The 24,851-nt window shown below is 48.2% G+C and overlaps 1 protein-coding gene across 3 annotated transcripts in view; it reads left to right on the top strand.

Annotated features, from left to right (window-relative positions):
* SGSM1 (small G protein signaling modulator 1) overlaps window positions 1–24,851 on the top strand; it is an 87,321-nt gene that overhangs the window by 18,067 nt on the left and 44,403 nt on the right. For all 3 annotated transcript variants that reach the window (XM_081253095.1, XM_081253093.1, XM_081253094.1), the window contains exons 3-9: window positions 10,858–10,933; window positions 14,131–14,293; window positions 16,798–16,950; window positions 19,832–19,899; window positions 20,176–20,321; window positions 20,454–20,585; window positions 23,659–23,783. In XM_081253095.1, the coding sequence (XP_081109221.1) occupies window positions 10,858–10,933; window positions 14,131–14,293; window positions 16,798–16,950; window positions 19,832–19,899; window positions 20,176–20,321; window positions 20,454–20,585; window positions 23,659–23,783 (863 nt within the window). The remainder of the gene's footprint in view (window positions 1–10,857; window positions 10,934–14,130; window positions 14,294–16,797; window positions 16,951–19,831; window positions 19,900–20,175; window positions 20,322–20,453; window positions 20,586–23,658; window positions 23,784–24,851) is intronic.

Consider the following 24,851-nt stretch of genomic DNA (forward strand, 5'->3'; position numbering starts at 1 on the left):
AACTAACTAACCCTCATGAATATCCACCGTGGGCCACGCAGTGAACCTGACCATCACTATCATCTGAAGAGTCATTACTGTTTGTAGCATCCCTACTATGTGCCAGGTACAGTCTCCACAATCTCATTCAAGCCTCACATTACCCCTGTGAGGTAGGGGTGCTAAGACCATCCACGCCATTTTACAGATGGGGAAGCTTGTCTAGCATCATGTGGGCAGTGAGTGGCCAAGGATTGGACCCCAGGTCAGTGACTCCACCTCCTGGGCTCTTAGCCTCTCTCAGCTGCCTCCTCACATCCTGTCCTTAGAGCTGAGAAGCTGGTTCCAAAAAGAGTGAGCTCCCCATCGTTGGAGAAATGCAAGCAGTTGTTGGAGGACTCCTTAGAATGGAGCTGGAGAGAGATCACAGTTTCCCGACCACTGTGACCTTTGAGGTCCCCCTGCCTCTGAAGGGTCCCCACAGTGGGATGTAGTTGGCAGAGTCACATCCAGGTGACCCAGGTCTTCTGACTCCCACTTCAGTGCCTCTTTCCATCCCCAAGTTGGGAGACACTGGAGAATCCCTCCTCACAGGTTTCTCAGCATCTTGGGATTTCAGAGGGCCTGACCCAGGGTTGGGCAGGGCTGGAGGCAGGGCTCCAGGTCAGGCCGTCAGACAGACCTGGCTTCAAGTCCTGGCTGTGTGACCTACAGGCAAGTTGTATAAACTCTCTGTGCCTCACTTTAACCATCTTTAAAATGGGGATAATAGGGCTTTCCTGGTGGCGCAGTGGTTGAGAGTCCGCCTGCCGATGCAGGGGACACGGGTTCGTGCCCCGGTCCGGGAAGATCCCACATGCCGCGGAGTGGCTGGGCCCGTGAGCCATGGCCGCTGAGCCTGCACGTCCGGAGCCTGTGCTCCGCAACGGGAGAGGCCACAACAGTGAGAGGCCCGTGTACTGCAAAAAAAAAAAAAAATGGGGATAATAATGCTCTCGTGAGGATTAAATCAGACATTCTATACAGATCACCTGGCACTTCATAGATGCTCTTAGTATACATTCTCTTTTATTCTAATAACAAAAGCAGAATGACAAAACAAAAGGAGAATAACAGAAGCATTTGGTTCACAGTGGCCTCCGCTTCTGCAGTGAGAGACAAAGTGTTTGTTAGAACAAAGGCCCTGGGTCTGAATCCTGCTGCCTCTGCGTGACCTGGGTCAGGTTAGCTAATGTTTGTGTGTCAGTTTCCCCATCTATAAAATGGGAATAACTTGGGAAATGACCTCATTAAGGTTGTGCTTACGAATAATCCCTGGAACACAGCGAGTGCCCAAAAAGTGAGGGTAAGCTTTAGCGTCATAAAGCTCCTACTGTGTGCTAGCCCGGCCTGCCCTTTCACCAGTCACATCACATTTAATTCTCAGCACAGCCCCAGGGGGTGATAAGTTCCACTTTACAGGTGAGGAAACTGAGGTGTCAGCAGGGGCACGACTCGACCGAGCTCACACTGGACGTGAGTGGCTGGGCTAGGTTGAGAATGCAGGTCTGTGTGGCTCCAGAGTGGCACCAACCATAGTCACTGCCTCTGTGCCGCCCAAATGGGGTGGGATTCCTGGTCCAAAGCTTAGAAAATTACACAGGCCACAAGGAGCCAGGATGGCACCCTGCCACTGCCACTGTCTCCAAACCACCCCACGGTCCCTCAATCTGTCTGCCTCCAACATGGACCAAGTTCAAGACCATGTCTGGGGGTCTGAGAGGGGGAAGGTGGTGGAGCTAATTTTGGAAGTCTTCTGCAGCTGCCAGACCCTCTTCCCCTGCCCACAGTGCTGATCTGTCCTCGGGGATGGGTTCCCCCCTCGCAGGAGTGGGCAGCAGCCTCTTTCTTCCTGCGGCGAGACCATGCCCTCTTCTGCAAGACTCTCAGTGACCTTCTGGGGGAGGCTTCCACAGCATTGCCTTTTAATTTCCTCTCCTGGCCTCCGGCTGTCAGCCTGTTATGAACTTCTGGGGAGATATTCTAGCCCACAGCTGGGAGCCAACGGAGGTGGGGAGGGGCCCTCACTCGCCGGAACCCCTTGTTCAGGCTGAGAACACCCTGGGTGCTGCATTCTCCCCTCCACCACCCACCCCCAGATCCATCCCCAGGACAAGAGGCCCAGAGCCAGGCAGCCACGGGCTCCTCCCTGCAGCCAGCTTCCCAGCTGTGTGACCTCAACAGCAAGGTTACCTTTGAGTTTCAGGATCCACAGCTGTAAGCAGATGGCCTTCTCTGCTCTGCAGATTTTGGAGTTGAGACAATGCGTGTATGCAGTCAGGGTGTCAATAGGAAGCAAGTGCTTCCCCCAAACTGAGTACATTAAGGTGAATTTAATAAAGGGCTGTTGACTAAGGCAAGGGAAGGATGCTGTGAGACCCCGGGAAGCATGCAGCACCCCGTGATATTAACATTGGGGAACCAGGAACCGCTACTGGCCCCACTCTGATCAGGGTGGGAGGGAGAGGTTCCCAGAAGGGGCAGGCTGTGTGGGGAGGGTCCCCAGAGAGAGCTGTGACTGCTACGCCTCTTTCTTAAGGATTTTGGGGCAGCTCCTTATTTTATATCCTCCCCCACCCTTCCCCACTCTCCCCCGCTCTCCTTTTCCATCCCCTTAGTTCTTGAGTACAGTCTGAGCGTGCTTGAGATCACCTGAAGGGCTTGATCACCACCCCAGAGTTTCTGATTCAGTAGGTCCAGGGTGAGGCTGAGCATTTGTATCTCTAACCAGTTCCCAGCTGGTGCCAGTGCTGGTGCTTCTGGGCCCCGCCCCAAGGAGCTCTGCTGGTCCCCATCGCACTTACCTCCCACCTCTCTTAGCTTGTGGCTCTTTGGACTAAGGGCCCCTTCAGGGCAGGACTGTCTGACTCCATCCCTGCAGCTCTCTCCACCTTGAACTCAGTATCTGAGGGCTGGTTCTCTTGCTGCCTGCCCAGATGAATTCACCTGCATTTGTATCACTTGCAACTTGTCCCTGTAGATTGCTGTCCAGACGTGTTGATCCGAGGTCAGTGCTGAGATAGAGATCAGGATGCAGGAGGTCTATGAGGGCACACTCTTGGGGTCAACACCAGGAGAGGTGAGGCAGAGAAGCAGGAGTGGGTGGAGGGAGAAGTTGGGCCACGATGTGGCCTCCATGGAAGCCTCAGTCAGCCCTGTGGAGAGCTGGGACGGCCCTTCAGGGCTGTCCCATGTGAGGGCAAGGATGCCAGATCTTCACACCCCACATGCATCATTCACTGGATAGGCCACCCCGGGAAGCACTGCGACCTTGGGGGAGGCCCTCTCTGCAGCTGAAGTGACCCTGTTTCCTAAGGGACAGCAGCCCTCCCAGCAGCTGGCAGCCTCTGGTCCTCATGGGATCTGAGTGGTGCATTGCAGCATCTGCCACATTATCAGAACCTTCTCACGGCTCCCACCGCCATCCTCTCCCCACCCCTGAGTCCCATGGCCCCTGTACCCCACACTCTTCCTTCCTTTCCAGCCCCAAACCAGAAACCCCACTTGCTATCACTCAAACACAGAGCCCCCATTAAAGACACCTGCCCATGGTTTTGCCGCCAGCTGACCTCTGAATCTTAATTTTGCTTGACCAGGCCATCCTGCAACACAGAGACGTCAAAGCCCCCAGGCCCCATCCTCTTTGTACTACATCAGTGTTATCTGCCACATGTGGTGGTTAGGGATGCTCCAGGCCTTCCAGAGAGAGGGAGGGAGGACGACGGCAGATGTATTAGTCTGCTCGGGCTGCCATATCAAGGCACCACTTGGTGGCTTAAACAACAGAAATTTATTTTCTCACAGTTCTAGAGGCTGGAGGTCCAAGATCGAGGTGTCGGCAGGATTGGGTCCTTTGGAGGGCCGGACGGGAAGGGTCTGTTCTGGGTCTCTCTCCTCAGCTGTTGATGACTGTCTTCTCCCTGTATCTTCACATGGCCTTCCCTCTGTACCTGTCCATGTTCAAATTTCCTCTTCTTATAAAGACCCCAGATGATACCAGATGAAGGCTCACTCGAATGTCCTGATTTTAACTTAATCACTCTGTAAAGATCTCATCTCCAAATACTGTCACATTCTGAGGTCCTAAGGGATAGGATTTCAACATGAATTTGGTGGGGGGCCGGGGAGGGACACAGCTGAGCCCATAACATTAGGGGAGGTGACAAGGAAAAGGAATGGAAAGAGGTTAAGGCATCCTGGGCAGGTCTTTGAGGCCAGAGGGGTGGCGCCAGCCTAAGGGCCCCTACTAGTTGCTAGCAGAGCCGGAAGTTAAAGCTGAAGGGTTTTTCACGCATCCTGAGGAAGCTCACAGCCTCCTTTTGTGGAGGGAGCCGATGGGGCCTGGTGGTCTCTGCGCTAACCGTGGGGAAAGAGGCAGGCTGGCAGCAGGGCCTCTGCATCAGAGCCACTCCAGAGGGTGACAGGCAGATGGCCGCCTTCAAGGAACAGGAGGACGTTGGCAGGAGGGCTGCGACCTGCTTAAGAGAGGGCTGGCCCTCTGGAAGGAGCTGAGGCCTGCCCTGAAATGGAGTGGTCACGCTTCGGCACTCCTCCCACCCCCCCAGAGCTGTCCTGCTGCTGCAGGGAACACCAGCCCGGCAGAGCCAAATGTTCCTGTGCTGGGTCGGTGAGCTGCAAAAACACGCCCCTCCTGTGTGTTTCTCCTTTGCTCTCACCTGTCCCCACACAATACTCCTGACACCAGACTGTGGGTTTTCTGCACAAAAAACAATCCCCCGACGCCAGCTGAGCGTCCTACAATTAACTCAGTTCTGACACCATCTATCAGAGATGGCATCCGATCCCACAGGTTAAGGGCTCAGTCCCACAAGACTGACCCCCCAATTTCAGGTACCAGTTGCACATCTCAGGTTGTTCCTTGTACTTCTGGCAGACCTGCTGTAAATCAGGGTTCTCACCTCCTAATCTCATCACAGTGCAAGTTAGGATTTCAGCATATGAATTTTGGAGGAACCTAAACAGCCCATTGCAAGGAGTATCCTCCCTCCGTCTCAGTTTCCTCCTCTCTGAATGGAGAGGGTATTACTGTGAAATTCTTGTAATGATCCAGTGAGGTGAGGCAGGCAGGAGAGGGCTTTGCAAACTATGACACACTCAGACTTATTAGTACTCGCTCATTCCATCCCACCTGCTTATAACCCCAAGCTCAACCTCACCCCATGTAGGCTGCCCTTGGTGGCCGTGTTTCCCCTGCAAGGTTAATTTTGTTTATTGTAACTTGGTTTTACCTGCATACATGTGTTTGATGGCAGGGACGTGGGGTTCGTGGACCAGATTCGACTTGTTGACAGGCAGCAAAGAGGTCATGGTCATCATTATTAAAATGTTACTATTCATTGAGCACCTACTATGTATCAGGCATTATGCTGAGTGCTTTACCTATACTTCCTCATTTAAACCTCCCCGTAGGAAGTATGCATTCATCCAACAGATACTTATTGAGTGCCTACTATGTGCTCTTCTAGGTCTTAAGAATAGGGCGGTAAGTGATGCATATGGGTCATGGAAGTCAAGAGCTGCCAAGAAAGAAGTAAAATACATAGCATGCTAGGGGCAATAAACACTATGGAGAGAAATAAGCAGAAAAGGGGTATGTTGAGTGCTGGCTGGGGTGGGGTTGAGATTTTAAATAGGATGATCAGGGATGGTGACATTTGAGTGGAGAGTTGAACCGTGTAGGTTTCTAGGGAAAAAGCATTCAGTAAAGGGAACAGCAAGTGTGAAGGCGTGAGGTGGGACCGTGCCCTCTGAGCTGGACAAACAGCCAGGAGATATGGGGTATGTGGAGTGAGTTACGGGACCAGTGGGGGAGGAGGTTGGGAGGACAGTGATGGACCCAGGTTATGTGGAGCCTTGTGGGCCATCGTGAGCACTTGGGTTGTCACTCCAGGTGAGATGGGAGTCACAGGAGAGCTCTGAGCACCGGAGGGATGGTGGTTGGACTTACCCTGTTTTTTCTAACTAGAAAATATTTATTTATACTACATTAACACATACATGCTTCTTAAAATTGTGGTAAAATACAGAGAACAGAAAATTCACATCCTTCACCATTTTTAAGTTCAGTAGTGTTAAGTATGTTTACATTATTGTGTAGCCAATGTCCAGAACTCTTTTTATCTTGCAAAACTGAAATTCTGTACCCATTAAGCACTAACTCCCCATTTTCCCCTCATCCCCACCCCAACTTCTGGCAGCCCCATTCTACTTTCTCTATGCATTTGACTACTTTAGGTGCCTCATATAAGTGGAATCCTACAGTATCTGCCTCTTCATGTCTGGCTTATTTCACTTAACATGATGTGCTCAAAGGTTCATCCATGTTGTAGCATGTGTCAGAATTTCCTTCCTTTTTAAGGCTAAATAATTCTCCATTGTATGTATACACTACATTTTGTTTATCTATCATCCATCGATGAACCCTTGGGTTGTTTCCACCTTTTGGCTATTGTGAATTACACTGCTATGAACATGGGCATACAAACCTCTCTCTCTGTATATAATATCTAAATATAAGATCATGTCATCTGGAAAAAGAGATAATGTTCCTTCTTCCTTTCCAGTGTGTGTCCCTCTTTTGTTTCTTTTCTTGCCTAATATATCTGGCTGACTTCCAGTGCTATGTTAAATAGAAGAGGTAAAAGCAAGCATCTTTATTTTGTTCCTGAACTTTAGGAAAAGCTTTTTCAGGCTTTCACCACTGAGTATGATGGTAGCTGTGGGCTTTTCTTATACAGGCTTGACTCGGAGATAATGCAGGTTTGGTTGCAGACGACCACAATAAAGCAAATATCACAGTAAAATGAATCACATGAATTTTTTTGTTTCCCAGTGCATGTAAGTGTTATGTTTAAACTATACTATAGTCTATTAAGTGTCTATTAGGTTATTCAATCTGTTGGTATCCAGTTGTTCATAGTATTCTCTTATAATCCTTTTTATTTCTGTGGCGTCCCTTGTAATGTCCCCTCTTTCTATTCTGATTTCAATTATTTGAGTCTTCTCTCCTTTTCTCTTTTTTAAAAAAAATATTTATTTATTTATTTATTTTTGGCTGCGTTGGGTCTTCGTTGCTGCGCGCGGGCTTTCTCTAGTTGTGGAAAGCAGGGGCTACCCTTCGTTGCAGTGTGCGGGCTTCTCATTGCAGTGGCTTCTCTTGTACAGCACGGGCTCTAGGCGCACGGGCTTCAGTAGTTGTGGCTCGCGGGCTCTAGAGCATAGGCTCAGTAGTTGTGGCGCACGGGCTTAGCTGCTCCACGGCGTGTGGGATCTTCCCCGACCAGGGATCAAACCCGTGTCCCCTGCATTGGCAAGCAGATTCTTATCCACTACGCCACCGAGGAAGCCCTCTCCTTTTTTCTTAGTCAGTCCGGCTTAACGGTTTGTCAATTTTTCTGATTGTTTGAACCAACTCTTGCTTTTGTTAATTTTTTCTGTTCTCTATTTTGTTTATTTCTAATCTTGATTTCCCTCTGCTAGCTTTGGGTTTAGTTTATTCTCCTTTTATAGTTCGTTAAGGTGTAAAGTTAGATTGCTGATTTGGGATCTTTATTCTTTAATGTAAGTATTTCCAACTGTAAATTTCCCTCTTATCACTGCTTCCCTTTCATCCCATAAATTTTTGCATGCTGTGTTTTCGTTTTCTTTTGTCTCAAGATGTTTGTTGATTTTCCTTGTGATTTCTTTGACTCATTGTTTAAGCGTGTGTTTAAATTTTCATTTATTTCTGGATTTCCCAGTTTTCCTTCTGCTGTTGATTTCTAGCTTCATTCCATTGTGATCGGAAGAGATACTTCCTTTGATTTCAGTCTTTTTAAATTTGTTAAGACTTGTTTTGTGTCCTAACACATTAATCTGAAGACTATTCCATGTACACTTGAGAAAAGTGTGTATTCTGCTCTTGTTGGTTGGATAGTTCATGTGTCTGTTAGGTCCAGTTGGTCTATAATGTCATCCAAGTCCTCTGTTTCCTTATTGACCTTCTGTCTGGTTGTTCTGTTGACTTACCTTTTAACAAGATCCTTCTGGACATGTTAAGATAGCCTCTAGGATGTAGATGCAGGGAGACCAGTGAGAGGTTAGTGTCAATCTAGGAGAGATATGACTTGGACCAGGATCACTTGCATCTGGGCAGTGCTGGTGGAGGGGAGGAAAAATGGTTGGACTCTGAGTCTATTTCGATGGTGGAGCCAAAAGAGTCAGTAAAACGATTCTGTAGAAATTGGAGCTAGGTAAAGGAACTTGCCTAAGCTCCTACAGCTAGTAAGTGGCTGAGCCAGGATTTGAACCCAAGTCTGTTTGGCTCCCAATTCTTGGCTCTTGATTACTCACTGTGCTTTTGAAAGTACTCCCGATCCAGCTGCCTGGACACCCACCCCCATGCCTCCCTGACAGTCCACCGTCGCCACTATCTGGCCTGAACTCACTCCCTCTGCCTCTATTCCCAAAGGATGTCCAAGTCTAGGTGCTGGGAGCAGAGAAAAGAGGGAGGCAGGTACCTGAGGTTGAGGAGGGCAGAGAGGGGGACAAATGCTCTGAGACCATGTGGGCTTAACGACATGTTGTAGAAGGGGCTCAACCCCTGGAGTCGGATAAACCTGGGTCCAAGCCCTGAATCCACTCCTCACCAGCTGTGTGACTCTGGGCAGGTTACTCCACCTCTCTGTGCCTTTGTTTGCTCCAGGGATCATTATGCTGCTGCTCCATTTACCCATAGTTATAGTGACAAGAAAGCATGTTTTTCAACTAGAATATTCCACCAAAGCAGAAGTCAATCATGATCTTTCAAGCCATCCATTCCTCAAACAGAACTTTATTGAGCACCTACTGTGTGCTGGAACCACAGTTGTTAAGCAGGGAGACACGAGTGCTTGCCCTCATGGGGTCCACAGCTTGGCAGGGGGGACAGGTGCTGACAAAATCATCACAACTCTGATGGATGTTACAAAAGCAGCCACTGTGGGCCCCCAAGCAAAGAAATTTAATCTTAACAGGTTATGTTTCAGGCAGGACCAGAATAATGGTAAAGGAAGTGAGGTGTGAGGTTCTCGGTAGGGCAATGACCTGCATGCAGCTAACGTTTATTGCAGGTACACTGCGCACCAGGCTCTGTACTCAGCACGTGGAGTGCATTACCTTGTGCAGTCCTCCCATTGCCCCTTGTAGGTGCTGTTCCTACAAGCCCTTTACCCAGTGAGAAAACTAAGGTTCAGAGAGGCGACATGATTTGCCTGAGGAAATACAGCTAATAACTAGAGGGTTCAGGATATGGCCGCTGGAGCCAAAATGAGAAACATTTTTATAAGTTGGAATTCCAGCTCTGCTGCTTCCCAGCCGTGTGGCCTTGGGTGGGCTAGTTCCTCTTCCTGAACCTCAGTTTCCCTATTTGTAAGTGGGACCAGTTCCACGGGCTCAGTTAGATTAGTTTTCAGACTTTGAAATGCTGCTGGCAAAACCAGGCTTAGAGCTTGCTGGGCTTAGTGGCCGGGAGCTGTTCACGGTGCGGGTGCTGACTTGGTTGTGTCGGGGGAAGTGCTGTGTCAGCTCTCAGGTGGTCACTGCCATGTGTTTTTCTGGAGAACATGGCCAAGGATGCTTTGGGTTCTGTCTTCCTCTCCAGAAGGCAATCAGAAGGAAGGGAGAGAGGGGCACTGAGAGCCTGAGACTGCTCTCAGACAGGTGCGTGGATGGGCTGGCCAGGCCGAGTGTAGATGGGCTGAAGGGCAGCCAGAAGGGAGTAGGGGCTCATCGATGGGGGTGGATTCCGGATCCCCACATCACAGCCCCAGAGATGTAGAGCTGGGGCCAGGTTTTGAGGTCATCTCTTCTGACCTCCTCAACCTCCAGGTGGGCAAACTGAGGCCTTAGAGGGGAGAAACACTTTGCTAAAGTACTACAGTGACTCCAGACACAGTGGGGCCCAGAATCCAGCAAAGCAGAAGGGCATTCAAGCCACCAGAGGGCTACCTCCATAAGCAGAGGCATGGCTGCTCTTTCAGCACTGTGTCCCCTGTTCCTGGCACATCACAGGTATTCAATAAATATTTGTTGAATGAGTGAATGTAGTATGAAAAACACACAGCCTGGGGAGTCAGACCCAGCTTGGATTCTGTCTCCACTCTGGGCCAGCTCTACATTTCTGGGTGAATTTCTACACATTGCTAAGCCTCTGTTTCCCAAAATAAGATCACAAATCCAGCTGGTAGGTACCTGAGCAGGGGTTTGAACTGTGGTCTACAGGATTCCAGGGCTGATTTTTCATACTACACCTTCCTGTTTTTTTTAATATACCCGTTTCATTCATTCATTCATTCATTCATCCACTCACTTAGAAAATATTTATGGAGACCTACTGTGGACCAGGCACTGTTCTAGGCTCCATGGATACAGCCGTGAAAAAAAAGGCAGACAAGGCCCTGCCCTTGGGGAAATTATATTGTAGAAGATGGAGACAGACAGTAAACAAATAGGACAGGAAGTACTCTGAAGAAACCATAACAGGGGATGGAAGGAGTTAGAGGTGGGATGCCTTAGATGATGTGGACAGTCAGGAAGGAGAGGACATTTTTCGTGACACCTCAAGAGAAGCCCATTATGCAGAGAGCCTGAAAAAATAATTTAGTTCAGTGTGAAGTGTGGAGCTATCAGAGGCCACAGACCCTAGCCCTACAGAAAACACAGCAGGCAGGATGTGGAAGGAAAGCAGTTACCAAAACATCCCAAGCAGCCTGAGAACACCGTGGGGGGTGATGTAGCCCTTTGAGGTGTCTGCACCCCGAGTGGGTTTGGGTCTCCCCCTCTGGTGCCTCTGCCTTCCAGGTGAAGCAGATTATGGAGGAAGCTGTCACGCGCAAGTTTGTCCACGAAGACAGCAGCCACATCATCTCTTTCTGTGGTGAGTTAGTGGCCCGTGGCCTTGCAAAGCGGCTTTTTTTCCCTCTGTGGGCTGCCCTGGGGATATGGAGTCTTTCTTTGAGCAAAGTTCTCATGTCATTCTTTTGCTTTTTAACTGCGAAGTTATTTTTGGATTCTAAAGGGACTCCATTAGGGAATTTGGAAGTAGAGAAAAGATTTGGAAGTAGAGAAGAAATTAAGAATGACATCTGGGGGGCTTCCCTGGTGGCGCAGCGGTTGAGAGTCCGCCTGCCGATGCAGGGGACATGGGTTCGTGCCCCGGTCCAGGAAGATCCCACATGTCGTGGAGCGGCTGGGCCCGTGAGCCATGGCCGCTGAGCCTGCGCGTCCGGAGCCTGTGCTCCGCAACGGGAGAGGCCACAACAGTGAGAGGCCCGCGTACCGCAAAAAAAAAAAAAAAAAAAAAAAAAAAGAATGACATCTGCAGCCCGGGAAAAGGTAATCATGGTTGACACAGAAGGATGCCTTCCCTCCCGTGGGTTCCGTTCGCACTGACCCTACCCCAAGCGACCAAGGGTCGTGCATCTAAGGGATGGGCTCTATATCCTTTCCTCACCCAGGTAAAGAGAGAGGATGAATGAGGACTTAAAAAATAATAATAAGGAATCAAGAGCCATAGACACATCCTGAGGGATCTCTTCCAGCTGGCTCAGCAAAGGAGGCAGGCTCAAAGCGTGACTGAGACTTCTCTCCTTGAACCTGCAAGGCCCACAGGGTTCCAGAAATAACCTCGCTGCCAGGTTCTTACTGTACTTTCACAATGGCTAGAGACAGGTGTTTACCGTGTCCCTGAAGTCAGGATTCAGTGCATAAGCCGTGTGTACATATACGTGGGAGTGTTTCTTTCTCCCTTTTTATTTATAAAACCTTTTTATTTCGTGATTGGAGTCTCATAACAAAGGACAAGCTGTAATGCCCCCCTCACGGTCTTGGCCCTATAGAGGGGCCCATCAGCTTCCATCCAGATGGCTGGGGACACCACCCGTGGGCCTGCAGCTGGCCAAGCACATGCCATGACCTGGGAGACCACTGACGTCAGCTCAGCCCCTTGCAGCCCACCTCTGTTCACATCCCACCTCTGCCACTTCTTGGTTGGGTGACCTTGGGCGAGATCTTATTTTTTTAGGTGATAATGCATTTATTTACATCAATAAATACATATATATACACATATATATATATTTTGGCTGCGCCTCCTGGCTTGGGGGATCTTAGTTCCCTAAGCAGAGATCAAACCTGGGCCCATGGCAGTGAAAGTGCCGAGTCTTAACCACTGGACTACCAGGGAAGTGCCAGAAATATGTTTTATGTATATATTGGGTTGGCCAAAAAGTTCATTCGGGTTTTTCTGTAAGATGTTACGTTATGTATAAAAGTACACATTTATGCATACACATATATATACACATACATATATATGGGAATATATATCTCTGTATATAAATATAGATATATATCTCTGGCTTTCTTTTTTCTCCTGGACATTTTTATTTGCAAAAGACATGATATGCATGTCTATTTTGGGACTCACTAGCATTCCTACCAGTTAAAGACTTAGAAGACTAGAGAGTGATAAAAATCATAATATTTCTCTAACTCTGATCAGAGTTTGGGGGTGAGAGAAATCTGCTGGCTCTAAATGCAACCTGAGGGATGTCCCTGCGGTTCCTTTTGTCCATTGTTCCTTATGAGCCGTTGTCGGAAGGAATGGAATAATGTCTGCCACGCCAGAATGGATCAGGACCTTAATCAGTATAAAGAAATGAAAGTTCTGGGTATGTAAGCCAAACTGAAGATATTTTAGAGATCATCACCCAGAATATTTTAAATCCGTGAGCAGATTAGGCAACATGTGAACAATCCTTCAAAGCCAAGTCATTGCTAACAACAACAAAAACAACACAAGCAATTAAACCGAAACCTCTCAGTATTTCTCCTTGCACATGGCATGACCTTGGCCAGGCTCTTGAGTGCTGCTCTCCTCTTCTGAAATGACAGTAACTAGAACACTTGCTTCATGAGTTTTGCCATGGGGATCAGGGAAGGTAAACCTTAACACTGGTCTGACACCCAGTAGGTGCCCAAGAAGGGGTACCTCTTATTATAAATTCACATTTTCCCATAAACATTGATTATGCTCCAGTGCATACCAGAGAGCCCCCAGTCTGCTGTGTAAGACGGAAAGTAAGAAGATAAATAAAGGCTGCTGAGAGTATCAGATATAAGATAGGGGCCATCAGCATGGCCTGCACAGGGTCTGTTTCTTAGAAGGGAACACTGAGGACCAGAGGGGGAAAGTTATTTGCCTGAGGTCACACAGCAAGTTAGTGGTAGAACCCAGGCTACACCCTAGGTCTCTTATTTGAGGAGGGCTGGGCAGGCCTCCAGGGGAAACACAGAAATGGGAAGATTATGACTAAATCCTCTCTTCAGAGGCCCTTTGTGGAGGCACAAGTGTTGTGAGCACGCCTTGGGTTCAGATGTGGGTTTGAATCCCAGCTCCATCACTTATTTGCTGGGTGGCCCTGGGCAGTTCAGTTTACCTCTGGGAGCCTCAGTTTCCACATCTGAAAAATGGATGGTTTTCCTTTCTGCCTGGCTGTGGCAGAGATCAAATGAGATCCATAATGTTAGCTGTTACTGGAGTCACAGTAGTAATGACAACAATGTGATTCCCTAACCGGAATAAAGCTCAGCAGTCACATGGTCCAGGCTCCCCTCCCTCATTGACAGGCGTAATAGCTAACATTCGTAAAGCACACACTATGTGCCAGGCTCTGTGCAAAGTGCTTTCCGTGCATTTTTTCCACCTCATCCTAACAGCAACCTCACGAGGTTAATGTTCATACCATCCCCTTTTTACAGATGAGGAAACTGAGGCACAGGGAGGGGAAGTAATTGCCCCCTGTCACACAGCTGGTTATTGGCCAGGAGAGAATGTGAACAGAGATGATCTGACCTTGGGCAGCAAGCGTGGGTTCACCACTAAGCCCCCTTGCTCCCGTTTGAGGGGCTGGGTGGTGGAGAGGCAGGTGTGCTTTTTGCTATGATGCTGCCATGAAATTTGTGATTCTGGGGTCCCTGGATCTTCAAGGTACCTGTGTGTGTCTGAAGCTCAGAGCCAGGCTGGGCACTGGGGAGCATAGGCAGGGCCTGCTGATCGTTGTGTCCCTGCAGCGGCTGTGGAGGCCTGCGTCCTGCATGGCCTGCGGAGGCGGGCGGCTGGCTTCCTGCGCAGCAACAAGATCGCAGCTCTCTTCATGAAAGTGGGCAAGAGCTTCCCGCCAGCAGAGGAGCTGAGCCGCAAGGTGCAGGACCTGGAGCAGCTGATCGAGAGCGCGTAAGTGCTGAGAACGGGGTACAGGCTAGGGTACCCCCAGAGGATAGCCCCTGCTCCTCCCCGGGCTCTGTGAGAGCCTGCACCCTCTCCACTCTCCATTCTGCTCCTCAAACCCGCCAGATTCTTTCACACCCCAGGTCCTTTGCACACCCTGTACCCTCCACCCAGTTCACACCCCTCACCTTCCATGGCTGGTTCCTTGTCATCCTCAGGCCTTCCCCTAACTAATGGTAAATTCCAACCCTCACCCCATTTCTCTTTTATATCCCTCTGTTTATTGTCTTCCCAGTTGTTATCACCATCTGTAATTTATTCATTCATTCGTTTACTGTTTACTTGATTGTTGTCTGTCTCCCCGACTTGACCCTGAACTCCTTGAGGGCAGGCAGCTGCACCTGTGCTATCCCCCATTAGGTCCCCAATGTCTGAGACAGTGCTCAGCACCTGGGAAATGCCCAAGAAACAACTGTAAAATGAATAAGTGCCTACTCTGAGCCAAGCCTGTGCCAAATGCAGGAAGATCAAAGTTTAACATAACCAACATGGTCTCTGTCTGCATGGACAGATGCTCACAGTGAAGCAGCCATTGAAGGGGATGTTGTCTTAGTGGCTGATTGTGTGTACTGGGGGGAGGCTCATGGCCTGAGAGTGTGAACATGAGGGACTTCCACCCGAGCCACACCCAGCGTCCCAACTGCACAGCCAAACCCCCTACCTGAAGCCTGGTCAGGGATGGCAAATAGGTTTCAAACCCATTTGGTCCTAGTACCTGCACAGAGAGTTGCATTGTGAAAGATTCTGGAGCTGTGAGTGGGCTTTATGGGAAGGAGGGCATGGATTGGTTAGCCATGCCTGTTATGGGCAACAGAAGGGAGAGAGAGGCATGCATGTCATGTGTGTGCCCTCTCTGCCATGAGTGGTTACTCTACTTCACTGGATGAGAAATGGCCCTTTCCTTGCCCTTTGGGCCCTGCCAGCCCCGGGCTGCTGGCCAGAACTGCATGATGGGTAAGGCTATGGATTTGGCATTGCCAACTCCCATTTGGAATCTGACTCCTCGGCCAACTGGTCTTCAGGTGCCTTCCAATCCATCTGCTAAATTCCCAGGTGTTTGCTGATAACTTCTTTTTTTTTTTTTTTTTTTTTTTTGCTGATAACTTCTTAAAAGGGATCGATTTCCATGGACCTTCCAAAACATTGGGAGCAACTTTCTAATGGAGGAATGAGAGATGTCCATTCCAGGTGTCCATTCATTCATTTGTGCAATCATTCATTCATGGACATATTTACTGAGCCCTTTGTATATGCCAGGCACTGTGCTGGGCCCTGGAGATACAGGCGTGAAAAAGGGCCAAGGCTTGCCACTTGGTAGACTCAATATTTTATTTTAAAAGCAGTTGCATTGTCCATACCCTCGAGGTCACAGTGTGGAGGGGAAGACAGAGAAGTGAGTGGGAAGTTAAGCTGCAGAGGTTGAGGGAACACAGAGGAGGCGCCCCTCCCCAGCTTCAGCTGGTGCAAGAGGGCTTCCTGTAGGAGGGGGTGCCCTCGCTGAGACCTCAAGAGTGAGAAGGAGTCAGCCAGGGAATAGGGTGGGCGGGGGAAGCCGGGAAGAAGCAGCAGCTCACAAAAGTCCTCATATGAGAGCTTCGCAGCCTCAGGGATCCACCGATATCTCTGTCTGGCTGGATCATGGGGTCAGAGGCAGAGAGTGGTAAGGAGGTGGCTGGAGAGGCAAACGGGCAAGGTCATGGAGTGCCCTGCTAGTCATGTTAAAAAGCTTCCTTCTCCAGGGCAATGGGGAGCCACCAAAAGATCTATAATCCAAGACTCTTCTTGGCCAGCACTCCTTTCCAGCCAAGAGAGAGAGAGAGAAAGTAAGAGAGAGACAGAAATTCCAATAGGGGCAAGACAGGAATAAAGACACAGACCTACTAGAGAATGGACTTGAGGATGTGGGGAGGGGGAAGGTAAGCTGTGACAAAGTGAGAGAGTGGCATGGACATACATACACTACCAAACGTAAAATAGATAGCTAGTGGGAAGCAGCCGCATAGCACAGGGAGATCAGCTCGGTGCTTTGTGACCACCTAGAGGGGTGGGATAGGGAGGGTGGGAGGGAGGGAGACGCAAGAGGGAAGAGATATGGGAACATATGTATATGTATAACTGATTCACTTTGTTATAAAGCAGAAACTAACACACCATTGTAAAGCAATTATGCTACGATAAAGATGTTAAAAAAAAAAGAAATTTCAGTATGAGAATCTGGCTCACCCATCAACAGTGTATGAAAGTGTCAGTCTTACCACATCTTCACACTCACTCCGTATTATTTTTTCAACTCTTTTCCCGTTCTCCAGGAGCAATATGGGCTCTTGTTGTTGTTCTAATTGACATTCCTTGATTTCTTAGAGAAGTTGGACACTTTTGCATTTGCATATTGATCCTGTTGGATTTCCTCTTTTGTGAATATCTATTCTCTTCCTTTACTGGTCTTGAAGGCGAAACCAGATCCAGGGCCTCCAGGAGAATGTGCGAAAGCTGCCAAAACTTCCCAACCTGTCCCCACTCGCCATCAAGCACCTGTGGATCCGTACAGCCTTGTTTGAGAAGGTCCTAGACAAAATTGTTCATTACCTTGTGGAAAACAGCAGGTGAGCGGAAGACACCTGGGTGCGCTCTGCCACCACCTGCTGGCCTTCTTAGGAATTGCACCCTCTCACACAACTGCTTACCCTTTGCCCCCTTGATATACACTTGATGTGAAAGTGATTAAATAAGGGCCTTCTGGATGTTTGACTCTGAACTAGCCTAGCTTAGAAACTTGGGAAGATTTGGGTGCTTAATAGCAATGCAGGGTCTTTGGAATTGGGGTGGGGTGTAAGGATCTTGCAATCTTAGAGATGTTCCTTTTCCCATGAATGAAGCGCACAGTCTATTCACTATGTGGCCCTAGGGGACTCACTTAGCTTCTCTGTGCCTCTGTTGTCTCTTCTGGTGAATGGGACGGGATGGGAATTGCTGCCACTCTGGAGAAGAGGTGAGAAAAGGAGTTAGTGAGTACACAGCATTTTGGAAATGCATAGTGATATTTTTTACATTTTCTCTCCTAGCTCAGCTTGACATGGTATAAAGGTTTTACAATGTAAGTCCTCTTGGCAAACATTCATCCATGCATCCATTCATTCACCCAATAAATATTTAATGAGCATCTACTATGTGCCAGGCACTAACCTAGATGTTGGGGATACATTGGTCTTGCCTGTCATGTTAAAGAACTTGGATATTATGAAAAGAACAGTGGGGAGCTACTGAAGGATCTATGATCTGAGACTCCTCGTGGCCAGCACCCCTTTCCAGCAAGAGAGACAGAGAGGATGGAAGAAAGAAAGAAATATATCTGAGAATCTTTCCATCTTTCAGTATGTGAAAATGCTGTTTAACCACATCCTCACACAGAGTGGGTATCATTGTTCTCATCTTTTATTCTTTGCCTGTTTGCTAGGAAAATATGTATGAAAGTACAAACCAAAGTCCTTCCCCTCATGAAGCTTGCATTGTAGCCGGGAAAACAGGCAAATAGTAATTGTGATAATTTGTGATGAGTGTACCAGGACAGATGGGTGGTGTTTAATTTCCTCTGGGTGGTCAGGGAAAGTATCCCAGAAGATGGGATACTGTGAAACAGGATGGGGAAGAGTGTTCCCAGCAAAGGGAACAGCAGGTGCAAAGGCCCGGAGGCAGGAGAGGAACTGAAAGAAATCCAGGCTCTGGAGTTCCAGTTCACCTCTTCACCTTCTAGTAAATTATAACACATCTCTGCCCCCTGTCTTGTTATGGGTCCAGGGTCTCTTTAGTTAATTGCCTTTGGCATATGACCTTGTGTTTTCCCACTGAAAAAGTTGGTCATATTTATTTAGTAATTTATTTGAGCAGCAATACCAACCTACTATTTCTTCATTGACACTGTATTTTGAATTTTAGGTTCACACAGAACTGAAACAGTAGTACAGAGGGTTCTTACCTACCCTCAGTGTTAACATCCTACATAACTGTAGTACAAGTCTTAAAACCAAGAAATTGCCACTGACGCAATACTGTTAAACCAACAGTATTGGTACATTCTTTTTTTTTTTTTGCTATATAATTCTTTGAAATTTTAACACATGCATAGTTTCATAAAACCAACACCACACTCAGGCTATAGAACTGTTCCAAAGAAACCCATCACCCGGAAGAAACTCCTTGGGGCTACCCTATATAGTCACATCTTGCTCCCAACCTACCTACTATTTTAAGGCATTATTTCCAGGTTATGATCACATAACAGTGCTGATTTTTGGACTAGAATACGAGTCGTGGACTGGAAAGTGTCTCAAAGTATTAGCTTCAGATCTGACACCAAAATGTATAAACTTGATGTTGAGCATGTCCAGGATGTGTCATTCTGCCTCAGCCAATTTTATGGTTGATTGAAGATTTCTTTGGGGTAGAATTACAATGATGTTGCCACATTTAGTGAGAACTTCACGGTGTTGGGACTTAATACATGCAGTTGGACATTTACTCCTCCCAGCAACCCCAAGTGGGTGAGTTCTTTCATTCTTCCCATTTTACAGCTGAGGGCACCGAACGAAGCTTAGAGAAGGTAGTCACCTGCCCAGGGACACACAGCGAAGGAGGGAGTGGCCGAGCTGGGCTCCCACTCAGTCCGGCTCCAGATCCTGTGTTCTTCACCCCCCTGTTGTAGGAAGGGAAGAAGAGCTAAGCTTGCTGGGTGTAGCCTGCATCCACCTGCTGTGTGGCCTCCAGCAAGTCACTTACCTTCTCTGGGCCTGAGATCCCTCAGGAGGTCAGAACAAGGTCCTTTCCAATTCTGAAGTTCTGTTTCTAGATTGTATGACTTTGCAAAGAATTAGAAACCAGTGCACAACAACTCAAAAAACAAAACCCTCAGCACGAACGTATTGACAACATTCCATGTTATTTTGGAGAGTCAGAGGCTGGGGGCATTTTTGAGCATGTCAGGCCAGCGTCATCTGCTTTAGTTTTTCCAGACAGGAAGGCCTATTATTACAGCTTTTGAGGACACACCACAGCTAAAAAGCATATGTTTGCCTCAATAATATTGGAAGGACAGACATCATCTGAGCCTCTAAGTGACTTCATGTTTGAAATGGAAGATGCAAGAGAAGCAGACAGAACAGCCAGGCCTCGGCAGCCTTCTAATGATTTTTTCTGTTACTCTCATTATTAATAACAATGTATTATTAATAAGCCGTGTATTAAACAGTTATAGCCAAGCACTGTGTTAAGAGCCTTACATCTGTTATCTCTGTCAAACGTCCTTTGGCAGCCCTATGAGACATATTATTATTATCCCCATTTTACAGATGGGACAGCTGAGGCTCACAGAGGTACTGGGTGACCAGAGAGGCGTTGAACCCAGTCTGCTCTTAACCATCAGGTTGTAGTTGATTGTGCGGCCTCCGCTGGTCACCATACAACCCTGTATGTCCTTTCCTCTCTTGCTAGTAAGTATTATGAGAAGGAAGCTCTCCTGATGGACCCTGTGGATGGCCCCATCCTTGCATCTTTGTTGGGTAAGTGGTCCAGTGCTCTGAGCTTCCTCTGGATCTCTGGTCTCAGCTCCAGGGGGCACCTCCTAAGGACCTCTCTCGCCTCCCTCCAGCCTCTCCCTTCAAAACTGCTCCCTGCCTCTTGCTTTCAGGGTCTTGTGCTGGTTTCTCTTTAGCAGGACCCTGGGTCATGCTAGCTGCCTGGAGGGGAGAGATGGTGAAATAAGTGGTCCATCTGGTGGTAGAAGAGAGGGAGGACTTTCCAGGGAGATGGGTTCCTAGCCCCTGTCTGCTCCACAGTGGGGCCCTGCGCCCTGGAGTACACCAAGATGAAGACTTCCGATCACTTCTGGACGGACCCCTCAGCCGACGAGCTTGTCCAGAGGCACCGCATCCACAGCTTGCACCTGCGACAGGACTCGCCCACCAAGCGTCCGGCCCTCTGTGTGAGTGGGGTGGACGGTGGGGCACTGGGAGGGAGTCTGGCTGAGTTCTGGACTTGGTGTGGAGGTGGGGAGTGGACCGGGGCCTTGGTGGTCACTCCAGACCTCATCTGCCACCTCCCCGCACATTGCCAGATCCAGAAAAGGCATTCGAGTAGCAGCATGGATGACCGGCCGTCCCTCTCCGCCCGTGACTATGTAGAGTCCCTTCACCAGAACTCCCGGGCCACCCTGCTCTATGGCAAGAACAACGTTCTGGTTCAGCCGGTGAGAGTTCGTCTTGGGCCCAGTTCTTCCACTGGGGGTCTGGCTCCAGGTTATAGAGGAGGAGCTCCCTCTGGCTCCTGGTTGCTCATCCATCTATCCATCCATCCACCCATCTATTCATCCATCTGTCAAAATCTCCACCCACCCAGCCAGTCTACTCTCTTCCAGTCTCTATATTCACCCATCCCTCTATCCATGCATCCATCACTATTTCTTTATCCATCTGCCTGTATTTATATCCACCCAACCACCCGTTCATTCATCCATCCATCTACCCATCTTTACATCCATCCATCCATCTACCCATCAACTCCATCCATCAGTCCATCCACCCATCATTACATCCATCCATTCATCTACCCATCGTTACCTCCATCCATCCACCCATAATTATATTCATCTATTCATCCATCCATCTACCCATCATTAATCCATCTCTGCACTTGTCCATTTGTTTTCCAGTTCATCTGTCCATCCACCTGTCCACCCAGCTGTCTATCTCTCATTCTCTGTTGTAATCACTCACTCATTTAGTTCACTCATTTGTACTGAACCCGCTATGTGCTAGATGCTTAGGATATCAAGATGAAAGTCTTCACAGCTAATAGTTATGGAGCACTTCCTATGTGTCAGGCTCCGTGCTAAGTGTTTTTAACTGTATTAACTCATTTAAACCTCACAACAACCATCTGAAGCAAGTTGTATTATCATAGATGATAACACTGAGGCCCATACACAGGGGAGTAAGGGGCAGAGTTATGATCTGAATTCAGAGTCTGTACCACTTATCAGTCGCCCTCTACGCCCCAGCACTGAGTGCAGCCCCAGGGGTGGGTGGTGAGTAAGGCACATGAAGGCCCTACCCCCATGTGATACCGCCTTTGCTGTCCCTTCCCTGGACCATCAGGATCAGCGTCGTGTTTGGGCTCAGCCGGGAGGAGGAAGAGAGAGAGCTGTTGGCCACTACAGCTCTGCGCTCACAGTTGCCACCACTGGGTGACCCAGGTCACTTCTCCTTCTGAGCCTCAGTATTTGCATCTCAGTGGGCACGAGACCCTATTTCCTCAGTTGTAAGAAGCCATGAATTTAAGATGAACGATTTTTTCTTTTTTGGCCGCTCTGCGCAGCATGTAGGATATTGATTCCCTGACCAGGGATCGAATCCGTGCCCCCTGCAGTGGAAGTGCAGCTTCTTAACCACTGGGCAGCCAGGGAAGTCCCAAGGTGCCCGATTTATTAACACAACCATCAGGAAATTTAAAATGCTATTAAATTATACACAATGTTTTCTCACTAAGAAATTTTATACTTTTTGAAGGAGGTATTTGAGACTTATTTAGACATAGTTTTTTTTTTAATCATACATTATTCTTATAAGTATACACAAGGGGAGATATAATTGAAATACATTAGTTAAGATAGTTCCAAAACACCTTCACATTTCAGGATTCCAATCTTCTGTATCACTTTTTGAGTCGCAGTCAGCACTGCCCTTATTTTCCTATCTAATACAATTTTTTGTTCCATCAAGAGAAAGGGTCAACAAATTACAGCTTGTGGGCCAAATGCAGCCCTCCACCTGTTGTTTTGTTGTGTTTTTTTTACCATTTATGTTCTTCCTGATACTTTATTACTCTTTTTATTTTTACAATTTTTATTGAACTTTAGTTGATTTACAATGTTGTGTTTGCTTCAGGTGTACAGCAAAGTGGTTCAGTTATACATACATACATATATATTATTATATATATCCACCTGTTTTTGTAAATAAAGTTTTATTGGAACACAGCCATGCCCATTAGTTTATATATTGTATATGGCTGCTTTCACGCTATAACAGCAGAGTTTAGTGGTTGCAGCAGAACCTGTATTGTTCACAAAACCAAAATTATTCCCTATCTAACCCTTTACATAAAAAGCTTGCCCACCTCTGATCAAGAGCACAGGAGGTGCAGCCTTTCCTGCAAGCATGTGCACTTGGTTGTTGTGCAAGAAAGTCTGGAAGTGTGGTCATCCCTGCAGGGTGAATGATGTGTCTGCTTCACCAGTATCACACTTTACTCCACTGCTCTGTTCCCAGCCTTCCAACATACATAATCACTTTTCCAATCAGATCACAGTCTAATCTTTTCGAAGACATTTTAAAAAAACACCTGTACTCCACGTGTGGAGTAACAACGGTAGAACAAAACGCCATTGAAGGGACAACAGTATAAACAGCCGAGACCGAGTTTGCACAAGATCGGGCAAGGACAACTATGTCACAGTTTAAGATGCCGCTGATTATAAGAGGCATCCCCGTTTCAGGTGCACTAAAATGTAAAAAACAATTGTGTATCTTAGAATCGATGAAATACGGCAAGGATGCCGCCTCCCGGGGTTGCTGGCATGTGTGGTTGAGATATTTATGGAGTGGAGCCATGCTCGGTACACCCTTGGTGCTCAGTAAATGTTAGTCGTCTGTCTCCACATGTTGTGGTGTGAATTTGAGGGGAGGAGGGGTCCCTCTTATGTGTGAGGCTTGGAGACAGCCCCCTCCGCCAAACCCCACTTGGGATAGAACAGAGCAGGTGAGAAGCCCTGCAGGCATATTGGGAAGACAGAGGATGGGGCTCCTGGGCGGGGAGTATGGAGAGGGTATTTGGAGAGGGCGTTCTGGGTAATAATCTGTGGCACAGAACTCAGCTGCCATCTCTTTCTCCCTTAAGACTGGACACAGTGATGGCAGATACATTTCTTCCGTTTTGGAAAGGGTGTTATTGAAAGGACAGAGCCCCCTTCCTGGTTCTAAAGATCCCCCCGACCCCACCCTTGCATCAGGGCTCCTGAGCCACATGAAAGGGTGGGGTGGGCGGCTTTCACAGCTGGACTCTGTAGAACCAAACCCATCGTGGTGGTTGGCTTAGCACAGCCATCTGGAGGGAGGTTCAGGGTCTTCCAAATGGACATGGCCATGGAGGGAATGAGCCATCCTCTTGGTTCTGGTTGTGTGTCCTTGGGTCACATGGGCCAGGGCCTGTGTCCACTGTGATGCCAGCACTATGATCAGGCCTGAGTCCTGCTGTCTCTGCAGAGGGATGACATGGAGGCTGTGCCGGGGTATCTGTCCCTGCACCAGACAGCTGACGTCATGACCTTGAAGTGGACACCCAACCAGCTGATGAACGGGTCTGTGGGGGACCTGGACTACGAGAAGAGGTAGGGTGCTGGGAGCCTCCCTTCCCCTCGGCGCAGGGATGTTTGTGCCCTGTCCCTTGTGCCCCGCCTCTGCCCCGCTCTGTCTGGTTGTTATGGCCACTTGGTCCAGCCTCCCTGCAGCTGTGGCCTTGTGGGTAACTCAGGAGGATCTGGGAACTGACTGGAAGAATCTCAGGATATAGGTATTAGGCAGTGCCCTGGGCAGACACCACCCGGAGAAAGAAATCGTAACAAAGATCTCATAAGCCCGCAAATGGCAAATACTCCCCAGTCTCCTGCCACCTTACCCATCACTCAATGCAAAAGGAAGGCCAGAGGTGTTGGTTGTGAGCATCTGGTCCAGGTCTGTATTTCCTGTAATACCCTGCATGTTATAAGACCCAGCAAAGGCCTTGGAGTCACACTTCAAAGAGACCCGGGGACCGGGGATTCCCTGCCTGTGATCCCCTGTGTTCCAGCGCAATTAGGGAAAATTTAGGAAAAACACAGGGAAGCCGCCATGCAGAGGTGCAGCCTGCCTGGTGATTTCAGCTGGGGGAGTCTTGGCTGCTGGTGGGGAGGAGGGATGATGGGTTTTGCTGCTCGAGTCCACATAGAGTCCACATCGGGCTCTATTATTATTATACATGTTCTTGATTTCTTCAAAACTTTTGATTATGAGGAATTTCTAACATAAAAATAGAACTCAAGTACCCATGATGCAGCCCTAACAGCCATCCCATCATCCCCTCTGCCTTTCATATTGTCCTGCAGTAGCAAACAGACATCATGAAATTATAGGATTTCATCTATAAATATATATACATATTTGTAAGTATAAATATATATATTTATATATATAAAATAAGGACTCTTTTCAAGGGCCATAACCAGAGCACATTGTATTCTGTGTAGTGTTAAGCCTCGGTGCGATTAACGCCAGGCTTTGGTGTGATTAATATCATTCTCTAAGCTGATCACTTCCTGGGCAAGGGTTACCGTCTGTCCTTAGAGACAGTCATTGGGAGGTGCAGCCAGTCCTCAGCTGGGCCATGTAATTCAGCTCCAGCCAGACTCCTGAGTTTCTGA

The sequence above is a fragment of the Mesoplodon bidens genome (assembly GCF_964165515.1).
Source record: "Mesoplodon bidens genome assembly, chromosome: 13".
Classification (NCBI taxonomy): domain Eukaryota; kingdom Metazoa; phylum Chordata; class Mammalia; order Artiodactyla; family Ziphiidae; genus Mesoplodon; species Mesoplodon bidens.